The 20196-nt window shown below is 37.4% G+C and overlaps 1 protein-coding gene across 3 annotated transcripts in view; it reads right to left on the bottom strand.

Moving 5' to 3' along the window:
- The window catches only part of LOC106483405 (collagen alpha-1(XXVIII) chain), a 77371-nt gene that overhangs the window by 6966 nt on the left and 50209 nt on the right, over window positions 1–20196 (bottom strand). For all 3 annotated transcript variants that reach the window (XM_013941309.2, XM_013941310.2, XM_013941311.2), the window contains 7 exons: window positions 12921–12989; window positions 10048–10116; window positions 4527–4595; window positions 1792–1872; window positions 1666–1701; window positions 1447–1483; window positions 605–1159 (listed from right to left, as the gene is read on the bottom strand). In XM_013941309.2, the coding sequence (XP_013796763.2) occupies window positions 605–1159; window positions 1447–1483; window positions 1666–1701; window positions 1792–1872; window positions 4527–4595; window positions 10048–10116; window positions 12921–12989 (916 nt within the window). The remainder of the gene's footprint in view (window positions 1–604; window positions 1160–1446; window positions 1484–1665; window positions 1702–1791; window positions 1873–4526; window positions 4596–10047; window positions 10117–12920; window positions 12990–20196) is intronic.

The following is a 20196-nucleotide window of genomic DNA, read 5'->3' as shown; positions in this document are numbered from 1 at the left end:
CATTTTTCTCTTGGATCATTATAGGCTTTCCCTGGATTTTCTCTGATTCCAGCTGTGGCCACAGGATTTTTCAAGCCATAGTTTGAAATACATAATTTATTAGCAGACCCTGTTTCCTTGTGCATGTTCCTCTTCCACCTTTTCCTCTAGAAACAAAATAAAAGTGTAGGTTTCTGTATGGCTTTTGGCAGAAGACAAAAGAGTGCTAGTAGTGATAAATCGCAAAGGGAGGACAATAGCCATATGTGAGAGAGACAAAGAGAGATGCTGCACCAAGGGGGAAAGAAATCTACCCCTTTCTCATATGAAACTGTGGCCCAGCACAAAAGCACGGTGAAGGAAGGCTGATGCAAAGCCTCAGTAGAGGGCAAGTGTCCCAAAGAAGGCCTTGGCTCTGAAAACTGCTTTTCATTGTGTTTTTTTTTGTTTCTGTGAGAGACAAAAAACTGGCAAAGAGCAAGAGAAACTGAAGAAAAAGTTGCATCCAAAAGAGAGACAAAAGCCGATATTCAGCAGGCCTCTACTGACTGCCTCGCCTTGCTATGGGAAAGGCCAAACTCTGTTACATACTTACTTGAAAGTTTTCTGTTATAGTTTTTCTTACCTGAAAGTGTCATGAAGTCATCTATCTGGTAAACATGTTCTGCATCAGGGTCAGTTGCAATCAGTTGCATTTCTTTCAGAAAATCATCGTAATGAGGATCAGCCCTCTGAACAATCCCAATTACAAATATCTCAATATTCGTGGCATGGGCCTCCCTTACTACAGTATCCAGTTGTATTTTGTCCCGAGCGTCTGCTTGTCCATCTGTTATTACAACAGCCACTTTTCTTACTGTTGGACGTGCTGCCTCAAATAACTTAATGGCTTCTTTGACAGCAGAAGCTGTGTAGGTGCCTTCTCCTAGGTAGGGCATTTTATCAACAGCAGATTTTAGGTGTTCTTTGGTTGTGTATTGCTTCAGAGAAGATACCAACTCTACTTTATGGCTGAAGTTGATGATGCCAATACGTGTTGTAGCATGGTTGGCTGATACTTTGTCAATGACTGTTTTCATAAAAGTTTTGATAATACTGAAGTTATCTGGACCAACACTTTCTGAACTGTCAATGACAAATACTAGTTCCAGTGGTGTTACTCTACATCTGATACCACAACCTAGAAGAATAACCATTTCAGACATTTTATGAGAAACCACCTTCCAAATAACTGAAATAACAGATTTACAGTCAGTTAGGTTCAATTAATGAATTAATGAATTAATGTAATATATAGTTACTGATACTGATAAATGGAAACAGAGCTGGACCAAACTACTTCCAGTATAGCTCTGGTGAAATAGTGAGCATTTTTCATGTAAATGGTATCTTTACACATTAACATGTAGAGGAAAAATTCATTCAGGAAATATAAATTCAGTATTTTTTTCATGCTGGAATGCTTACCACATATTTCACTGATAAGTGTGACAACTTCTTCTCTCTGAAAAAGAATATTAATTAATTTGCTGTGTTCTAGTTTTAAGAATGCTGGAATTTATTTATTTATTTACCTGCAAAATGCAGGTAATGCCTCATAATCAACCCTGTGTAATGTGACATAATATTTAAATATTTTTCCAAAATAAAAGTCTGGCTTTCAAATTAACTCATGTATATACTTACCGAAAGACCAGGTTCACCTTTTCTTCCCCAAATTCCCTGAAAGCATGTAGAGTGAGACAGTTAACACAATACTCATTTGTCTAATTTCTATTGTGTAAAAGTAAGTAATATAAAAATGTATTTTACTTTTGGTCCTGGAGGTCCTGGGTCTCCAATCTCTCCTTTGGCACCTTTGTTCCCTTGATCACCTTTATCTCCATAGTCTCCCTAATTTAAAACAGCAGTATTAAACTTAGTCAGTCAGTCCAGTTTTGTTGGTAGTCAGAGCTGGAATTTTGGTTCAGTTCATTTTTAAGAATAATTTTCTGGGGTTTTTTTGTGTGGTTGATTTATCATGTAGGTATTATGAATAGAACATCTGAAAGCAGGATCTGAGAGAAAGCAACACTGGGAATTTAAACATTTTAAAGAAACTTCTATGGAAAATTACCTTGATTCAAGTGTGTGGGGTACAGACATCTTTATGCAGATGTCCAGATCTATATAATGGTTTTCTCTTCTTTGATTTTCTTGAATTCTGCAGCAATGTTTATATTGGACCTATGTCAGTGCAAACCTATGAAGAGACTTAACTGCCTCAAATCAGTCAATGTAAAGAAACTCACACCAGCTTTGAATAGAATCTACCATGAAAAACTGGGAGCTTGCACAGAACAGAGGAAAATGAATGCTTGGGCTGTTATATCACTTTGAAAATACCTAGTCGCACATTTAAAAGCAAATTCTGCATTTTTTTTTCTCAGTTGACTAGACCTTTTGATTTCAAAAAAGAGAAAGGGTTCGACATTATTGTATTTCAAGAGGCAGTTTTCAGATGAGGCAGGTATGAAATACACTATCAAAACATTCAGGATCTAAATTTGGTATTTCTTCAAGGAGATTGTACAGAACAGGTCTTTACTTCTCTCAGGAAATTATTCACCACCTTACATTTCACCTGAAATTTTAGACCTTAGGAATTTAACCAGAGTACTGTGAATTTTGCTATTATTCCTTGTTACTACCCAACCAATGGAACCACATAGACATCCCCTTTGTTACTAAATTTGCTATGGTTATTGCTATCAATTTTAAGGAAACCTGTTGACTTCTCTGGGTCTGATCTTACTCAAACTTGTATAAATCTGAAAATTGTGTATAGCTACTGCACAGTGTTAAGGAAATCACTAAGTAAGCTCTCGGAAGACACTTTCTGCTGTATTTTCACCAAATCACAATATCCAGAAAAGGATATTACCCTCTGTGAGTTGAATGTAACCTCATCAAAGTTAATGGCAGCATAAGGGAAAGCAAATTCGATCTGCTGTCTGTGGTGGTGTTGCTACTTTCTTACACATACTTATGTTAAAACCTGATCTGTCTGGTATGCTTGAAATTCCTACTGAAATAAACCATTCCTTTTCCTGTGTGACAGGTCTGCTAAATTAACCACAAATAGAAAAATTGTAAGTAAGTATTTGAAGAGATTGACACCAGGTCATGAAGACTAGCCAAGATACAAGGCGAATATGAAAAATAGTGAAAATATCACAATTGTTGTTTTAGTACGTAGCATTCTGCATCTGAGAGAAACTACAGCTAGGTGGCAGAAATTCAGATCTGTATTAGAGAGATTGATATTTTCTGTTTCATAAAAGCTGAAGCAAACTAAATGATGCAAAAGTCTGAGAAGTGCTATATAATGTGAGCTACTGCAGGCTGCAGTACCAGGAAAATCATTAGGACAGGCAATGACTGATGGGGGCTCTGAGTCTCCCCCTGGAGGGGACTGCCTGCCTCTGCAGACCATGGGGCACTGACCTCCTGCTTAGGCAAGTAAGTGCTAAAGCTAGGGGCCTGATTATCTCTGCTCTCCCATGAAGACTGCCATGTTTTTTTCCTCAGGATTTCCAAGCAGAGCCTTCACAATAAGTCTGCTGCTTCTGATCTGCTGCAGCTAGTGCAGAGGGGCAGCCCAGCTGGCCCAGGCACACGCTGCAAGTTAAAGGAGTTGTGCTGCGTCCCGTGCTCGCACCGGGGTTGACGCCTCCCAGGCTCACTGTGCTCCCTGGCGTACGCGCCCAGCTGGTCTGTGCAGCCACACTGCCGGGGCTCCGAGGGCACCTCCAGCCCACGGCGCTGCCCGATGCCCGGGGCTGGGGCTGCCCCAGCTGCCCCCAGCTGCCCTGCTCCCTCGCAGGGTGGCCTGGCCCTACCGCCACAGGGACCCCCTGCGGTACCGTCCCCAGGGAGCCCCCAATCCGCGCAGCGCCCTGACACCCACTGACCATTTGCCCTGGCTTCCTTTGGCTAGGCTGCTCCCATCAGATGCTGCACACCTGAAAATCACTGCAAATAACCAAAGTACTTAAATTCTATCTGCACAGAGTTTGTTAGATGGAAGTAGATATAGGTACAATATGCTGTAGGAAATAGTCCCAATTTTGATATCAACTCGTTTAGTATGTAATAAGTCCAAGTTTGGGCTTCAATGACTGCAAGAAAACTGAGTCTAATAAAACAAAACCTTTAAAAGATATTAATTGAAGAACAATTTTTTGTCAAAGCCTGACAAATAGTGGAAGGACTTTTTGTAATACCTGAAAAAAGGCTCAAAATAATTGAAAGCATGATTTGATTTATATTATTCTCCTGCTAAGAATTATGACCTCATTCTAGATCTTAGTTCAGAGCCTGATTCAGAATAACAACTGGGATTTTTATTGACTCCAAAGCTAACAAGATATAGTAAGCACTTACCTTGATATCAATATAAGGCAAAGTCTTTGCCTTCTATTTATCTGCAAAGACCTGTCACACCAACTAAGCAATAAAGGAAGAAAAAAAATTAGCTCTTTTCTTACTGCAAACCTAGGATTTACCTTTGGTCCAGGAAGGCCAATTCCCATTGAACCCTTTAGTCCAGGAAAACCTTGATTTCCTTTTTCTCCCTGAAGAGAATATGGAAAGTAAGTTTAACTGAAAATTAAAGTAAAATCTATGCTATTTAACCCTACGCTACTCACTTTATAACATTCTGCATGATCAAGAAAGCCAGATACTTGTATTATACAATAAATCATATAATTTTCAAAACAGAAAGGGTTTGAAGCTGGGGAAATAAGTAACAGGGTAGGATTCAGAATGTACATGAAGCTTTTGTATATCATGAAGAAATTATTCCTGATTAATGAGATGAAATGTCATTTCAGTGATAGAGATGAAAGTGAAAAATAACCTCACTGAGGTTCAGACAGCTGTCCACCCATCTACAAGTGGAAAAAAAAGGTTACAATCTAATACGTCGGTTTCCTAGAAAAACACATCCAGAAATCTCTGCAAGGTTGACTTAGGTTTTTCTGATCTTAACTAAGCGCATAAGAAGAAATCTCTGTCCACAACGTGAAGAGTGGAACACCCAGGACAGTATCAGTTCAGCCACAAAGTATAAATTTGCTTGCAATCATTGTGTACACCCTGCTGCATTTACAGAGATTTGAAAAACACTGTCATGCTAGCACTGTGAACATACAAGAAGTTATAAAATACAGCTGTTATTTAGAAAAATGCATATTTCAAGCTACAACTTTTAGCTGTCTGTAGTGTTCCAAAATGTAGAAAAATCCATCATAGCATATGGGTTCCAGAAACCTTCCTGCTTTCTTTAATATGGTAACACAAATATTTTTTTCAGAATAAATGCTAAATACATTTTAAGCACAGCGAGAGGGAGTGATGTTCCCTGGTACATAAATGCTTGCTAAAATTCACATTTTTTGCAGCATAACAGCACTGCCCTGCAGAGACACCAAAAATAGCTCTAGAGAACAAAAATGAGAGATCAGGAGCAGCTATTGCCTGTACCAAATCTAGCCCATGAAATGCTAGCATATCTGCACAGTCCAATACAAAGTAAACATATATCTAATCTCTGTAATGCTGCCCTAGAGATAATGAAATATGGTTGGACTCTTCCACGTTTTCATCCCCTGTCCTTCTCAAGTTCCTAAAAATATTTTTGTTTTGCACTGAGGTGCAAGGTCAAACATCTTCAGGTTCTTCCAAAGTACCAAAATCCCTTAGATTTTGTTTCAGAAATATTGAGGAGCCTCTTGCCTAGGTCCATGTGCATAAGAATCTACTAGCTCTTTTCATTTTTTTTTCACATTGATAGAGGGATAGTATCTATTTTTTTTTTTACAACTAGACATTATAAAAGTAGTAAGTTCTTGTATTCAGAGATCACACTACTTGATTTGTCTCTTATTTTTCCACTGCCTCTTCCCATCCGAAACAAAGCTAGTTATATTTGTCAGTCAAGAGCTTTCAGACTGTTTCTCTAAAGCATCTTCTACTAATACTTGGGTAGCTACTCACAACTAGGCCTAAAGGGATTACATTGCTCATAATGGGCAGAGAAATGTAAAACTATGTTTCCAAATTTATCAAGAATCCAGGCTTTACCAAAGGTGAACCAGTTTGAGTGGACTGATCACTGTTCACTCTCTGCTGTGCGGGGTAGGGGCTCATGGATTTCTGCAGGCAGAGCAACAGCTGCAATGTGCACAGCCAAGTTAGACACTTTGCCTTCCATATCATCAAGGCTCCCGATTCCCAGTCAGCTGGGAATTCAGCAGGGGTCAGACAGTGAGATGCAGCTTCTTTGAAGAGGCAGGACACAGATTTCAGGTTACATTGAGATGCTGCTGAGATGGGAGCTCCTCCTTGCACAGGTTGCAGCACTGCAGTCTTGCCCCGTGCTAGGCAGGGGTGCCCGCTGTGCTCTGAGGGCCACATCTCCTCTGGAGCGCTGCCTTTACTGCCCTGCCCTGTCACTAGCCCCCAGTTCAGGGGGAACTCAAATGCACTGCTTCTCACTAGGATGAGATATCACTGACCTGCTAAGCAGCACCCTCTTGCTCAGTGAGCAGATCCCCCCCCCCCCCCCCCCCCCCCCCCAGTTTCTTACAGCTGCAAAAATTCAGCCACTTTGTAGACTCTGGATACTGGAAAAGAAATCATGCTGCAGTAAATTACATTGCTGATTCACTAGAAAAATTAAGGATTTCCTAAAAATAGGAAATATTACTAAGGCAATGGGATGTACAAGGCAATTTAGTTGGCATAGTTGTAGGAACATACAGCGACTATTTTATCTAATTTACTTTAACTCACTTTTTAACAGGATTGTGCTTTCTGGCTCCTTCGTGTAGGTTATTAATGCAAATTACTTTTAAATGTAGTGAAACACAGTGTGCCAGTCTGTTTTAATGTCTGCTTTCCAGCACAGGAGCCGACTATCCTTACTGCCTAGAATCATCACAGGACTTCCTGATTAATCCCCTAACAGAGCAGCAGAGCACACACATATGTGAACCAGAATTAAGATATGCTTTGTTTTCCTGTGATCCTCCACTAATATTAAATGTCAGAAAGAACAAAACTATGGATTTATTGCTGTCATTTGTTAAAGCACGATTGGCACTGTTAAGATGGTGTTTAGGCAATGAAAATTGAATGAGACCTATTGTTCTAAAATAAAATACCTATACAGCTGACATTTCTCATAGGGACACATGTGAGTTTTATCCTTTAAAATGTCAACCATAGAACCAAATCCTGCTTCCTCTGTTTGAGCAACCAGTCATCAACACAGACAGGATTTATCATAGGAGTGATAATTTAATGTCTAGTAAAAACTAAAAGTGCTTTATTAATTTTGAAATATTTACTGCTTTGCCAGTTCAATTCACATACATAATTCAGTTCAAACTTGATCATTAGCCTTATCTTAAAAATCAAAATGGTGTGTGTGTAAAAATGCATACCCTTGGATCCTTGACCCTAATATCCCGCTAGATTACTGATCAACATGCAGACTTATGTAAAACTGTCTTTCTCTGAATTGAGTGCAGATCTGAGAATGTCTAGACAGTGGTTTTGAGAGGAAACCAAACATAAAAAAGACGAGCTGTGACTGTTTCTGTCAACATAATGTTGCTGGAAACCCATTAAATTTTCTATATATTGGTCTTACCATATGCAAACAGAGCACTATGTATATAAAAAAAATGCATGGAGTGATATTGACAGTTCAAATCCAGGAGTATAATAGCTTTAAGACGATGAAGAGTGGCCAAAAAGAAAGGAGCTTGGCATGGTTGTGAAGAGAGAAAGACAGGAGAGACAGATGCTCAAGCAAGCATCAGCGTATACAGGAAACCAGTACTAAAGAAGCAAGGCAGTTGCCAAAGTTATTAAGGAAGAAGTGGCTGTTAATAATTACATAATAATTTAGAAAACCAATAAGCACTTGTTAAGGGATGAAAATTTTAAGGAAAAGACTGTACCAGCACAATTCATGGACTACTCCAGAAACAACACCAGCTGAGTTTGATCCACCACATCATTAGTTATGGTTTCAGACCCAAAGACAAAGATCTTTTGTGTCCAAAGCACGTTATTTTCTTAAATTCTTACATTCTGTATTCTTATGTTATAAACATGTCTTCATCTGACAGTGTGTGTCAGTGGACCATGTTCTTCTGCTCAAAATCTTCCATGATGAAACTATGAGTTCTCTACACTTCTAAAATATGCTTTGGATATTGTTCATAGCAACAACAAAGTAACATCTAAAACTGTTTATACATATATATGTGTATGTACATTCTGAGAATGCTTTCACTAACCCTTATCTTTCTTCAGGAATAGAAAAAAAAAGTATCTTTTTTTTTTTTCCCTGTATCAGATGCATTCAATTGCTGAAACATTTCTGCTCAGAATGGCAATTGTCCTTTTATAACTAACCTCACCATAACCATTGAATTAACTAAGATATATTCCAAATATTAGACTGTGGAAACACTTACAGCAGAAATGTTTAATAAAGTCATGCAGGAAATAGTTTTCCTATCCCATTAAGCATATACAGATGGCAAGTTTTTTTGCTTTTTTTTTCTTTCTACTAGAATAGAGCAAAGAGCCTTCAAAGATTCTGCAAACAAAATAAGTAGAGAAAGGAAATTAAGAAGTTCCCTACTCCCTCACATCAGAATACCCAGTAGCCATGTGGCTACTGATAACAGTATAGAATAAAGCTGCAAAATGATCAAAATCAAAGGTCTAAAGAGTCAGAAGATTCTAATCACGTACAGACTTCTGAACAAAAAGCTATGAAAATCTTGAGATAAATCAGCATCCATTAAAGAGAGTTGAAAATAACTAAAAAAAACCCGAATACAGCAAAGTACATTTTTATGCTATGAAAGACCTCACAGTGAAAAAGGGAAGGGCTCTCTGCATTATAAAAAAGGAAATGATTGAACATGAACATAAAAACAGGTAGACTGCTACAGGATTCTGAAGCTGGAATTAGAACAAGAATTGAAAAAAAGGAGTCAGAAGGAATTAGTGATTCCCTAGTAAGGCTCATATGAAATAATTCCACTCTGAACCAGAGGAATGTTCTACCACAAAACATTTTGCTGACAATGAAAATTTTTGGTTTCAGCAAATTACTGTTTTCCAATAAAAACGCATTTTGTCAAAAAATTTCCTGTTGGCTTTAGCGTCTACAGCCAACTGCAGTACAGACAGGAGTCTTTCCTAACACAGCTAAATGAGAGCTCCTCTTACCGAGTCACTGGTGGTTTGATCTAGAGTTGGAGGGCTGAGCACAACCCTCCCCCCCCCACCCTGATTCAGGGAAATATTCAATCCTATGTTCAACTTTAAGCATTGATTTAAGAGAGAGAGGAGGAACTTGGGTTGTTCTCCACTTGATCTTCCAGTTTTACTAATTTTCTTCCACACATTTATGTCAGGCACTTTACTAACTTTGAATGTTCAGAATATGTTACTATGTTTGTGTTTCTCCTTATAAGGAGAGAAGTTATGGTTACGACTGCAATTATTTGAGTGGAAACCTGACAAAAAGTATGTGGGAGACTGGTAATTTATATTTCTATAGTTATGTGTAGTTTGACTTATTTTGGCAAAACATGGTAGATCTCTGTTACTCTGTTTTTATATGAGCATCCAGAGCAAAACCAGGATGTTTTCTTAGGACAAAGTGCTTTAAATCTAAGTAAATCAATACAATGTGGCAGAGATGAGACCTTTTTTCTGGTTAAATATATTAGTAAAAGCAAGAATAATTCTCATTGATTTAGGAGAGCAATCAGGTGCCACCAATCCTGTGAAGTTAACAGTTAAAGTAAATATTACATACTTTATCAACAAGAAACTTAAATTTACAATGAATATTTGTAGGAGTTAACTGACTTAGTTGCAAACAGAATTTACACAGGAATTATGCAGGCAGGAAAAGAGACAATGAATCTCTGTAAGAGAAAATTTTGAGAAGAAAGTGTGGAGAGATATCATATTAAACTGGGTTACCTTGCTTCCTTGTATGCTGTCCCCTGGGGGGCCAGGTGGACCTGGCAAGCCTTTCTGTCCCATAACACCCTGTAGCAGTCAGTGGGGCAAATACAGAAGAATTAGCAAGTAAACTTTATCCCTGGTAATTCTCAAAGTCACTTCAAGCAAAAATTAGAGTAAAGCCTTTTCAAAGACTGGTTCTAATCCTTCTTTTGTTTATGGTTTCACACTGTGGAGCATTGTAATTATCCATGGCAAACTCCCAGGAAAGTAAAGGAGCAACTTAGTAAAAAATAATGAAAGAATAGATTATGCCCATGAAACAGTGTGATATTTTGCCCTGTTTTGTCTGGGTAGAATAAACAGAAGCCGTTGTTATACAACAGCTTTGTGCAGTCATTCCACACAGGGGCAACTGACAGCGGAGGGGCAAAGGACCACAGCAGTAAAACCCAACGCAAGAAAATCTGCCAGGCATGTTAGCTCCTATGCACCATGTATAATATTCAAAGCCACTGTAGTGCCACAGTCTCTGAGAGCACCAGTCATTCAGGAAAGCAGAAGTGGGAGAGGGGGAGAGAACAGTCAAAGAAGCACCTGCTGCTATGTGGAGCTACAGTAAAAGCCAGGTAAAACACGTGTACTTTGGAGAAAGACTAATCTCTCCTTTCTCCCCTTGGGGAATGACAAAAGTGGGAAAGAGGGGTGGAGGGTCACAGAGACACCCCATAGAGGAGAAAAGCCCTGGAGAGCTCTGGTGTGCTTTGACCAGTGTCAGCCTGGGCACATCCATGCAGCGCAGGGTGGTCGCAGGGCAGAGACTCTGCTGCTAGCTCTGAGGATGCTCATGCATCTATGCAGGTTGACATGGGGCTGTATAGAAATAATTCACTCGGATCTAGGAAGTAGCCTTGCTATTGCAGAGCCTTGTGCACACAACAGCTCACCAGGGCTGATTAGCTTGAGCACAGCATGCATGATACTGTTGTATTGCCCCAGGCCCAGGGATGGCTCACCTGGAGCACATTTGGATGTCTCCACATCTTCACACTGTGTGCGTTATACCTCTAAGAATCTGCTATGCTGAAATATAAACCTGCAGCTTTCAACTAGATACAGCGAAGTGTTGATTTAAGATCAATGACACCACTGAATTATCTTCAATTATCTTACTTTTTGTTCCTTTTCTCCCTTTGGAATCATATGGCTAATTCTATTGGCCAATTTCTCCCTCCTTCCCAATTACAAATTTCTGTTTAGCCTGAAAAATGCCTTTTCTTTTTTAAGAAATTAATTTAATCTTCATTAATTATTTTGTTCACCACATATTAACAGTTCATTGTAAGTCTGATTTTATTATCAAGTTATTAAAAGTCTCTTGAAAACTTTTTGATTGCACTTTTGCAATTTACTAAATGAGAACACTTCAAATGGAGAAAATGAAGCATTTTACTTTGATGGCATCAAAATGAAATATTTGTTTTCCAAATTTGACCCAAGTTCATAAAAGTTTCTGTAGACTTTATATCGGATTTTGATTTCTATCTGTTAATAAAAAGATCACTCTACTTCAATACAGTAAATGGAATTCATTCAGTGGTATGTAAACTACCTACATTTTGCATATGCTGAATATTTAGCCAGAAGTATATAAAACTTAAACATCATTAAACAGAAATATTTAGCTTTAGATATTTAACTTAAAGATATTAGTGATCTTTAAAAAGTCATCACTCTCATATGTGGCAAAAGATTTCCCACAAACTTGGACAGAATCTCTTGTGGAAAAAGGCTGTTAGTATAAGTATTTTTAAGCAAGGTTCATTCAAAACATAGTATGTGTTGTGCTAAATAGATTACCTTAAGAACTAGATTCTGCAAGCAGGCCCTTACTCCTGAAAATAAAATGCTATTTCCCCCATAAAAAATATTCTTTACATTCTGCAAGGCTTTGGGGAAGCAGTATATTTTTTGTCGGATTTTGACACTCAGTCTAAAATTACTGTGTTTAAACAGACTGTGTACATGTGAGTTAGTGAGGTATCAAAAGTGCTGCAGCTTTCAGAAAGCAAGGCAAAGTCAAACATATGACCTGAGAAAATATTCATACTCTATTGCTCACTGCATTTTTGTAATGTGCTGGTAATATCTGTGTTTCTCCATTCAGATACCACCTTATTCAAAATGCCAGCAGAGACTTCTGTTAATCTCTGCAAAGTAAACTGTAGAAAAAGCCACAAAAATATATATCTATTTTTAACTTAACAACATGGAGAAATATACACAAAAGTCTAATGTTTCTCTGCACTGCCTTTGTGTAAATAATTGATGGATACATCTATAACAAAGAAATCCAAGCATGAATTGAGTTACTTTTCTTGCGATTTTTTTTTCAATTACAAATCATTTTAGTATAGAGAGGAAAAAATTGTCCATATGTTGCATAATGACTGCTTATAGAATTGAACTTTCATTTTGATGTTTCTTTTCTAATGGCTTTACTAATGTAATTAATTGGATTTGATTTCACTGAGCAAAACCAGCATTTATAAAATTCATATTTAATGTATTTTCCTCCACAAAAAAATGTCTTGGAAACAGCATAAACAGAAGGAATGCATCATTTAACCAAATTAGTAGCCATAGTCCTCTTAATTGCCAGCTGTAATCTCATAAAGATTAGCTGTAACTGTAACTTTCATCCAGTACTCCTTCCTAATCCAGTTGTTAGAAGTATATGGTCACTGTCCATGTTTTTATGTCTGATTCCTCCTTCAATTGAACCAAGGTAAATCAGGTAGTTGAAGAAGATGTTGTGGTGTTAGAGAGAGCGGCGTCCAGCAGCCAGCATCACAAAAGAGTAGAAAGTTTCAAAAGAGCATTGTACCAACCTTGGGACCAACTATTCCGCTTCCCCTAGGCCCCGGGGGCCCTGGATAGCCTTTCATGCCGTGATCTCCCTGGAAATAGTCACACTAGTGTCAGTAATTTGATCACCTCTTAAGTGTTATACCTTTCATCTGCCTAACATATTACATTATACATTCCTGAAAAAATCCAGGATGAAGCAATCGGTCAAACTATTGAGCTTAAAAAACAAACAAACATTACATAGATAAACAATGTTCAACAGCTGCAGTGTAAATAAAAAAACAAATGTGTGCATCCACATTACTTAAGCTCTAGGTAAGGAACACTGTATTCAGAAGAAAAGGCCCATGTGATCAAACTCACCACTAAAGTTATCATTATAATTTGCAACTTTATCAGCTACAGAAGAAAACGAAAAGAAAACTCCTTTGGAAACTATGACATTCTTCTATCACATTCTGCAGGGTCTTACCAGGATGGAGTGGGAGCTTACTAGTAAGGCACAAAGTAGCCATGCCCTTGTACCCATAGTGTACTTGTTCTGAAACTAGAGACATTTAATTTCCAAAACTGATGAACTAATGTGTTTATGAAAAATTAATTTTAATAACATGGATATGGGAGAAGACAAAGAACAGCCCTTCCTTTGTTTTCATAAAAAGCCTTAATGGTGGTAGAATTTATAAACATTTTTAGATTGATTTCTTCAGCAAATGAGGCTTAAGTGATACCATGCCTGTGTTTCTGCTTGTCCGTGTTAGTCCTCCTCTCCATACCCCCAGTATATTTTGAACTCATCAGTTGATTTCAGCCAAATTCATCAGAAAGGTAGAGGCCTTGAGGATATTCATTTGCCACAGTTTTGGTGATAATTGGAGGCTGGATAAAGGAGAGAAATCCAATTTATGATTTCAGAAAGAAAAAAGCAGAGAAGGCTTATCCTTTAACCACCAGGCAGTTACAAGGCAGCAGCCAGTTAGCCAGGGTGAAACATGGATGATGCTGAACCACGTGCTGCGCCTTGGGCTGCAAACAAGCCAAACACAAGTAGATAGGGGTCAGGGGATGCTGGTGGGGGCAAGGCACAGGGACATGAGAGGAAGCTTTGTTTTCCACAATCCAAAACTGTACAAATGAAGGAATAGGTACATGTTCAGCACATTATCACTAGAAAACTCTCATCATTTTGAAAATAAAAAACAGTGACTAGTAATGGAACCAGTTGTAGAGGCAGAAAATTCTGAATCAGGTTTAGTAAGAAAAGTTGTTAAATCTATGTTTATACAGTCACATGCAAGAGAAAGAAAGAAATGTGCTGTTAAGGTACTAATCATTCAACATATTAACATCAGAGCCAAGAAGAGACTGTGTTTCTTGACAAAACAAAAATTTTCATTGACAAACCCCAGTGAACCATTAAGATGTAAGTACACTTAATTCTACTTGTTTTTGTACTCAGAAAAGCTCAAAAAAACGATGTGCCTGCAGAGGGAGCATTCTAGCTGGAAGAGAGGTGCAAGTGTGAATTACACAGATCACAGATGACACTTGCCCATTTGCAGTGGGTTGAAAGAAACAGCATATCAAACTGATTAAACAGGAAGGAAACAAAAGTGCAAAATGTTTTACTGACTTCCTTTACTTTCCATGAGGAATTGTGCAAATTTTAACATTATCATCTAGTTTATAATGTGCTTTTAGGTAAAATGCCCAAGATTCAATCTTTAATGAAATATCACTTCAGCCTAGATTTTCTGTATATGGCTATGATGCTCTCATTCTCAACCACTGACACCTGTGCTTTATGTATATATATCTATATATATCTATATATGCATATTAGGGCCTACACTATGCTTAAATTTGACAGATTTGGAGATGTGGGAACTCTGAATCCAAATGCTGAGGCTTAGATTAACCTTTATAATACTCTTTCCTTCTTGATGCAACATTTAGCTTCTGTTTTATTTTCTATTCCCCTACCTCCCGAAGCACTGGAGACTGGCCAACTTAAGTCAGGGCACAGGAATGATACACGGATGCTCTTAGCTTTAAATTTGTGTGTCAAGCCCACAGTCTGTGGGTTAAGCTAGTTGCCAGATTCAGTCAGGAGGGAATTTCTCCCTCAAATTTGATCGGGAGGGGCTGGGGGGGCGGGGGGAGTGTTTGTTTGGTTTGGTTTGGTTTGGTTTCATTTTGTTTTGGAAAAGGGAACTAAGGAGAAGGCTAGTTTTCTTCTCAAGTATCAGAGATGATCTTCTTCTTGTGATGACTTGGGACTTTTATATTACACATCCTTTGCTAATGCAAAGACCCACAATACTGGCAATGCCTTAAACTTTCTGCTCTATTTTTCTGGCATATTCTAGCTGAAGATCTAAACACTTAAAAATTACTGTAGATTGTAGCACTTAAGTCTGGTATACAGTGCTATGGCCCCTCTGCAGTGGTAGAGGTAGATATTCTTGTTCTTTTAAAAAAGTGCCTGGTTTCTCAATTCATCCCTCAAAACATTTTCTTACCATTAGCTTGAGATTTTCATATTACTAGCAAATACCAAGAGCTTAAACAATTGCACCCATCCTACTATTTAGTACCATCTACTACCAAAGAAAAAATTACTGGTCCTCTATGTCCCTGTACACCATAATACAGCCTTAAGCTGTTTGTAGGAAAACTCTTCTAGAGTAGATGTTGCCCAGAGCAGGCAAAGGATTCTCTGCCCCAGGCTCCCTCTGAAACCTGCCAGAGTTGCCAGAGCACCTCTGAGGTGGATATACAGATAAGGTTTTGTAGTACACATTGTTTTTAGGACACTCCTGGCAGCTGTGGACTGTGAAGCAGCCTGTAAGCAGCTGTGATGGAAGCTGAATGGGAAATAACTGAACAGGTGAACAATTCCTCATGGTCCAGTATCCAATATACCTGCACTTAGACCAGTCCTAAACAAAAAGAGCACAAGGGTGTCTTGAAATTGCCTCTTTCTTTCCATGGGCAACACATTCTTATGCTGGGTTGTTCCAGGTGAAGGATTGAATTTTAGCCTCACATGCTTAGCTAATACCATACATCTCATTGAAAAGCTCTTTGGTAGAAGTCTGCAATAATTCTCAAAGCTTCTATATTTCTTGGCTTGGAGGAAAAAGACCTCACTTGTGCTTTCTGAGTTGCAAACTGGAGCAGTTCTTGTTTCTAAGGTGTGACACTAAGCTATCCTTCAAGGAATTCATTTCAAGAAGGATTTAGTACTTTTCTCTGATAAGCTATAATTCATTTCCTATATTGTTCTTGCAGATAAGCTTGTCACCATCAGCAAAACAGTGAACTAGAAAAACATCACTGAAATGAACACTGAAACAAGAAATAAAGAGCTGACCCAAGATAGTGTAAAACATGGGACTCCAATGCCTGTTCCTTATCATCTCAAAAAAATGAATCATTCCTTATCATATCAAGAAAACTCATTAAATGACCTAAAGATCACCTAAAAATAAATCTCAGCTTCCAAACATATATTTCTCATTTACTGTAAGGCTTGTATATTTGATACTGAAACATACAATAGACATAGCAGTACTCTCTTTAGTGAGAGCTAGTGGCTAGCAAAGGTATTTGTAAGAACAGGTAAGAAAAGAGACACTGCATCTCTACTTTCCTCAATTTAGTTCAAATAGACAGGACCCAAGCTGCAAAAGATATTTACCCTTTGACTGGATCCAGCTCAAATGCCCATGCTTTAGGGACAAGGCTAGAGGTTTTAGTACTCCCTCTGTTATCCAATTAGTGAGAATGAAGATTTCTTTATTTCTAGTGATGTGCTCCTGAGGACATGAATGTCTGTCACCCACCTCCTAGTTGGCAATAGTGCTTTTAGATCCCTTTTTTTAATTATATTCTGAGTTTCTGTGCCCCTATTTTAATGCTACAGAAAATAAGGTGCCATCAGGACTGAATGCATCCCAGATGTTCCTATTTTGTTTTCATGTGAATTTGACCTCTGACACATAAAATTCCTATCTTGTAGTGTGCACATATGTGAGCCATTTCTGAAAGTGAGGAGAACAGAGCTCTGATTCAGCTGAGTGGAACATTCCTATATAATGATACTCAAAGGAATTTCAAATTGACTAGTGTGTAAATTTATGAGTCTCTTTTATCAAACAAATGTCCTTTTTTAATATGCAGAAATTTTTGCTGTTCTTTTTATATTCATTTTTCATGTGGAAGGGATGAGAGATAGCCAGTGCACTTATATTTTATTTAAAAAACAGATGATTGTCCATTCTATGAGCTAAGTTACGGGGGAATTCTTGTAATTCAGATGAATCTTTTCCCCTTGTGGTACCTTTACTCCTAGGAAGTTATGTAGAGAGTAAGGATTCAAAACTTGGTATTAGCAAACAGGACAAGAAAATTGCAGGGAAGGAGAAGAGCTGTTTGTATTTTTAATTTTTTTTACTGTATGCCCTCCACAATGTTTAGTCCATAAGCATGGAACTAAATCACAGATGTGATTCTCTGTGCATTGCATGCTTTGGTGCAACAGTCCCAAACTGCAATAGCTACCACTGTTCGCCTTTCATAGAATCAATATGCCTTTTCCCCTAAAATATTTAGCTCTGGTTGGATTAATACAACAATCTAGTTTCATCATGAAAGATAAACATCCTTTTTTAAAATAAAACTACAAATTAATTTTATCAGCAGTTTTCAGCTCTTGATTTTTTAATTTTCTGACAGATACTGTTAGATAAGCAGTTCTCTGAGAGGCCAGATTTAATGCTCAGCATCACACTGCAACACAATCAAGCCTGTAGATCTACACAAGACTTTTCATACAAAATTTGACATAAGCATGATTTGGCCTAATTGTGTTATTTGCAAAGAAACACATTCATGCAGATCACCCAAACAGACTTTGGGTTTGCATGTGCATTTGCCTGAACCAGATTGCCTGCAGATTCTGGGTTCTTGTTCATAAGGCTATGTAACACTCAGCTCCCAAAACCACAGGAAGCCCTGTCCTATTAACCTGAAAAGACAGATTCCTTTTCATCCATAATTTTTTCAACAATTTGGTTCTTAGAATCAGTGTAATCCTGACAATTTTTATGACAATATAGTTGATTCTATGAAAACGTGGAAGATAAAGACTTTTAATTTACATGACAACCCTCATCTGACCTGGAATTCTCAGAAAACTCATGATAATAATGATGGCAATTTATCAGCTCACCTTTACCTAATCTTTTGCTGGCTTCTTTAAGGATAGGAGCTTTTGGGGATATGTTTCTGTTATTTGATGTTCCATTATACTATTTCCTATCATAATTAAATCCAATTAAACTATAAAAGTCTCATCTCTTAGTCATAGTTAACTATTTCATTTTTCTTCAGTTAAACCCTGGTTGAAGGGGGCATGCTGGTTGGCATGCCTACTGCCAAATTTATTATTAATCAATAATGTTCAGTTAAGAGAATCACAGATCGTAGTCCATGTTTATCCACAAAGAAGATACTACCAGTAAACCTCTTTTACTAATATCACAAACATGTTTCAACCCACAGACCTGGAGGGATGGTAATGCTTCACATGCTCTTCACTGGCGGAGAAGAGACTGACAAGTAAATGTCGCTGGGATGTGATTTCTTTATAAAGGAATACATCAAAGTGGCTTCAATTGGCAATGATTTACATCAGTTAGAGATGAAAGTGAAAATTGTAAGTATTAAAAGAACTAATAGATTATTTAATTAAATATATATGTCATTATGTCATGAGGCAGAGTAGTTTAAGAAAGAATGTGATAAAAAGACCAATGGCCCTCCTTTCTCCTACAGAAATGAATTAGATGAGGCTCCAAAGGAGTCAGAAGAAATGGTGGTTAAATGGAAGTAGTGAGATATTTTTAAAGTTCTTAGAAATGGATTCCTATGAGAAGACCAAACTTTTATCTAAATTTTAGTATTAGCTTAGAGGCAAAACTCCTGGGGGGGGGGGAAGACTGATAAAGGAATTAGAAATACAATGTTGAAACATTTCCCAATTTTCTTCATAAAATAAAAAAAAAAATCTAAAGTATTCTAAAGTTCTAATCAATATGTGACCTAAAAAGTCACACTAACTACTACAGTATAAAAATCATTATAAAAATTTGGAGAAAAGAGACTTAAGACTAAAATCATATAAGAAATTGCTTTAAAATATCCCATAGAGTGGTTTTATTTAATGATTTCCTCATTATATATATATGTGAAATAGGAAGCAGAGAGTTTGTTGCAGTAGAAAGCAAAATAAATATTGCCCAAACACATTTTTTCCCAAACAGAAAGGACTTTCAACTCGGGTTCCTGGGACATGAGAATTCCCATTTAAAATAAACAAACAAGAATAAGGTCTTAAAATATAACCCCCAAAAAAGAAAACAAAACTGAAAGCCATTCATCCCTAGAATAACCAATAGATTGGCAATAGATATCTGAAAAACCTGTTTTTTTGTTCCTATTCTGAATTACCACTTATCAATACATTTCACATAAAGTAATGGAAGGGCTGGCACATGACTCAGTTACTAAAGAACTAAAATTGATTTCATTGACGGCATTCAATACAGACTTACAGAAAATAGATACTGCTAAATTAATTGGATTTTTTTATATGTTTGCCAAATACAGGTATTAGCCTTGATATAATACAGTCTTATAAGGCAATTCTTTTGGTACTACAGAAGAATATTTCATTAAAATCCTAGAATACTGTACAAAATTATTGAGGCAGACATTAAAAATATATATATATATAGCTAACTGATAGGTCTCAAAATATAGCAATAAACAACAAATCATCTTTAACTACATCTGGTTTTAGTGAGATTTTGAAGCGAACTTTTTTTTACCATGTACCATTTACCATTTTTATCAATGGCCAGGAAAAAGCATAAAATGATCTCAGATAACATTTAAAGAAGGTTAAGAAAGTTCAATTGTTCAGCTGGAAAGAAGTAAATGATCTGACTTTCAACATAGTAAATGTTATGACTACAAAATATCCAGGGGCATCTTACTTTATGTCTGTGTGTATAATTCAACATACAGAAAGCAGTGTATCCAAGAAAAGAAATTTGGAAGTCATGTCAGGTCATCAAATAAGATGATCTCACACTGTGATGCCATGGCTGAAAGATTACGATCCCCAGAAATTTAAATTAGAATGTCAGTGGGAATATAGAGGTTTTATTACTTTTGCCTAAAGATTGATGCAACTCCTACAGGAATATCTCATCCCTTTCTAGTGTT

This window comes from Apteryx mantelli, chromosome 2 (genome assembly GCF_036417845.1).
Source record: "Apteryx mantelli isolate bAptMan1 chromosome 2, bAptMan1.hap1, whole genome shotgun sequence".
NCBI lineage: Eukaryota > Metazoa > Chordata > Aves > Apterygiformes > Apterygidae > Apteryx > Apteryx mantelli.
Note: the sequence above shows the minus strand (reverse complement) of the source record. Positions and strands in the feature narration are given on the sequence as shown.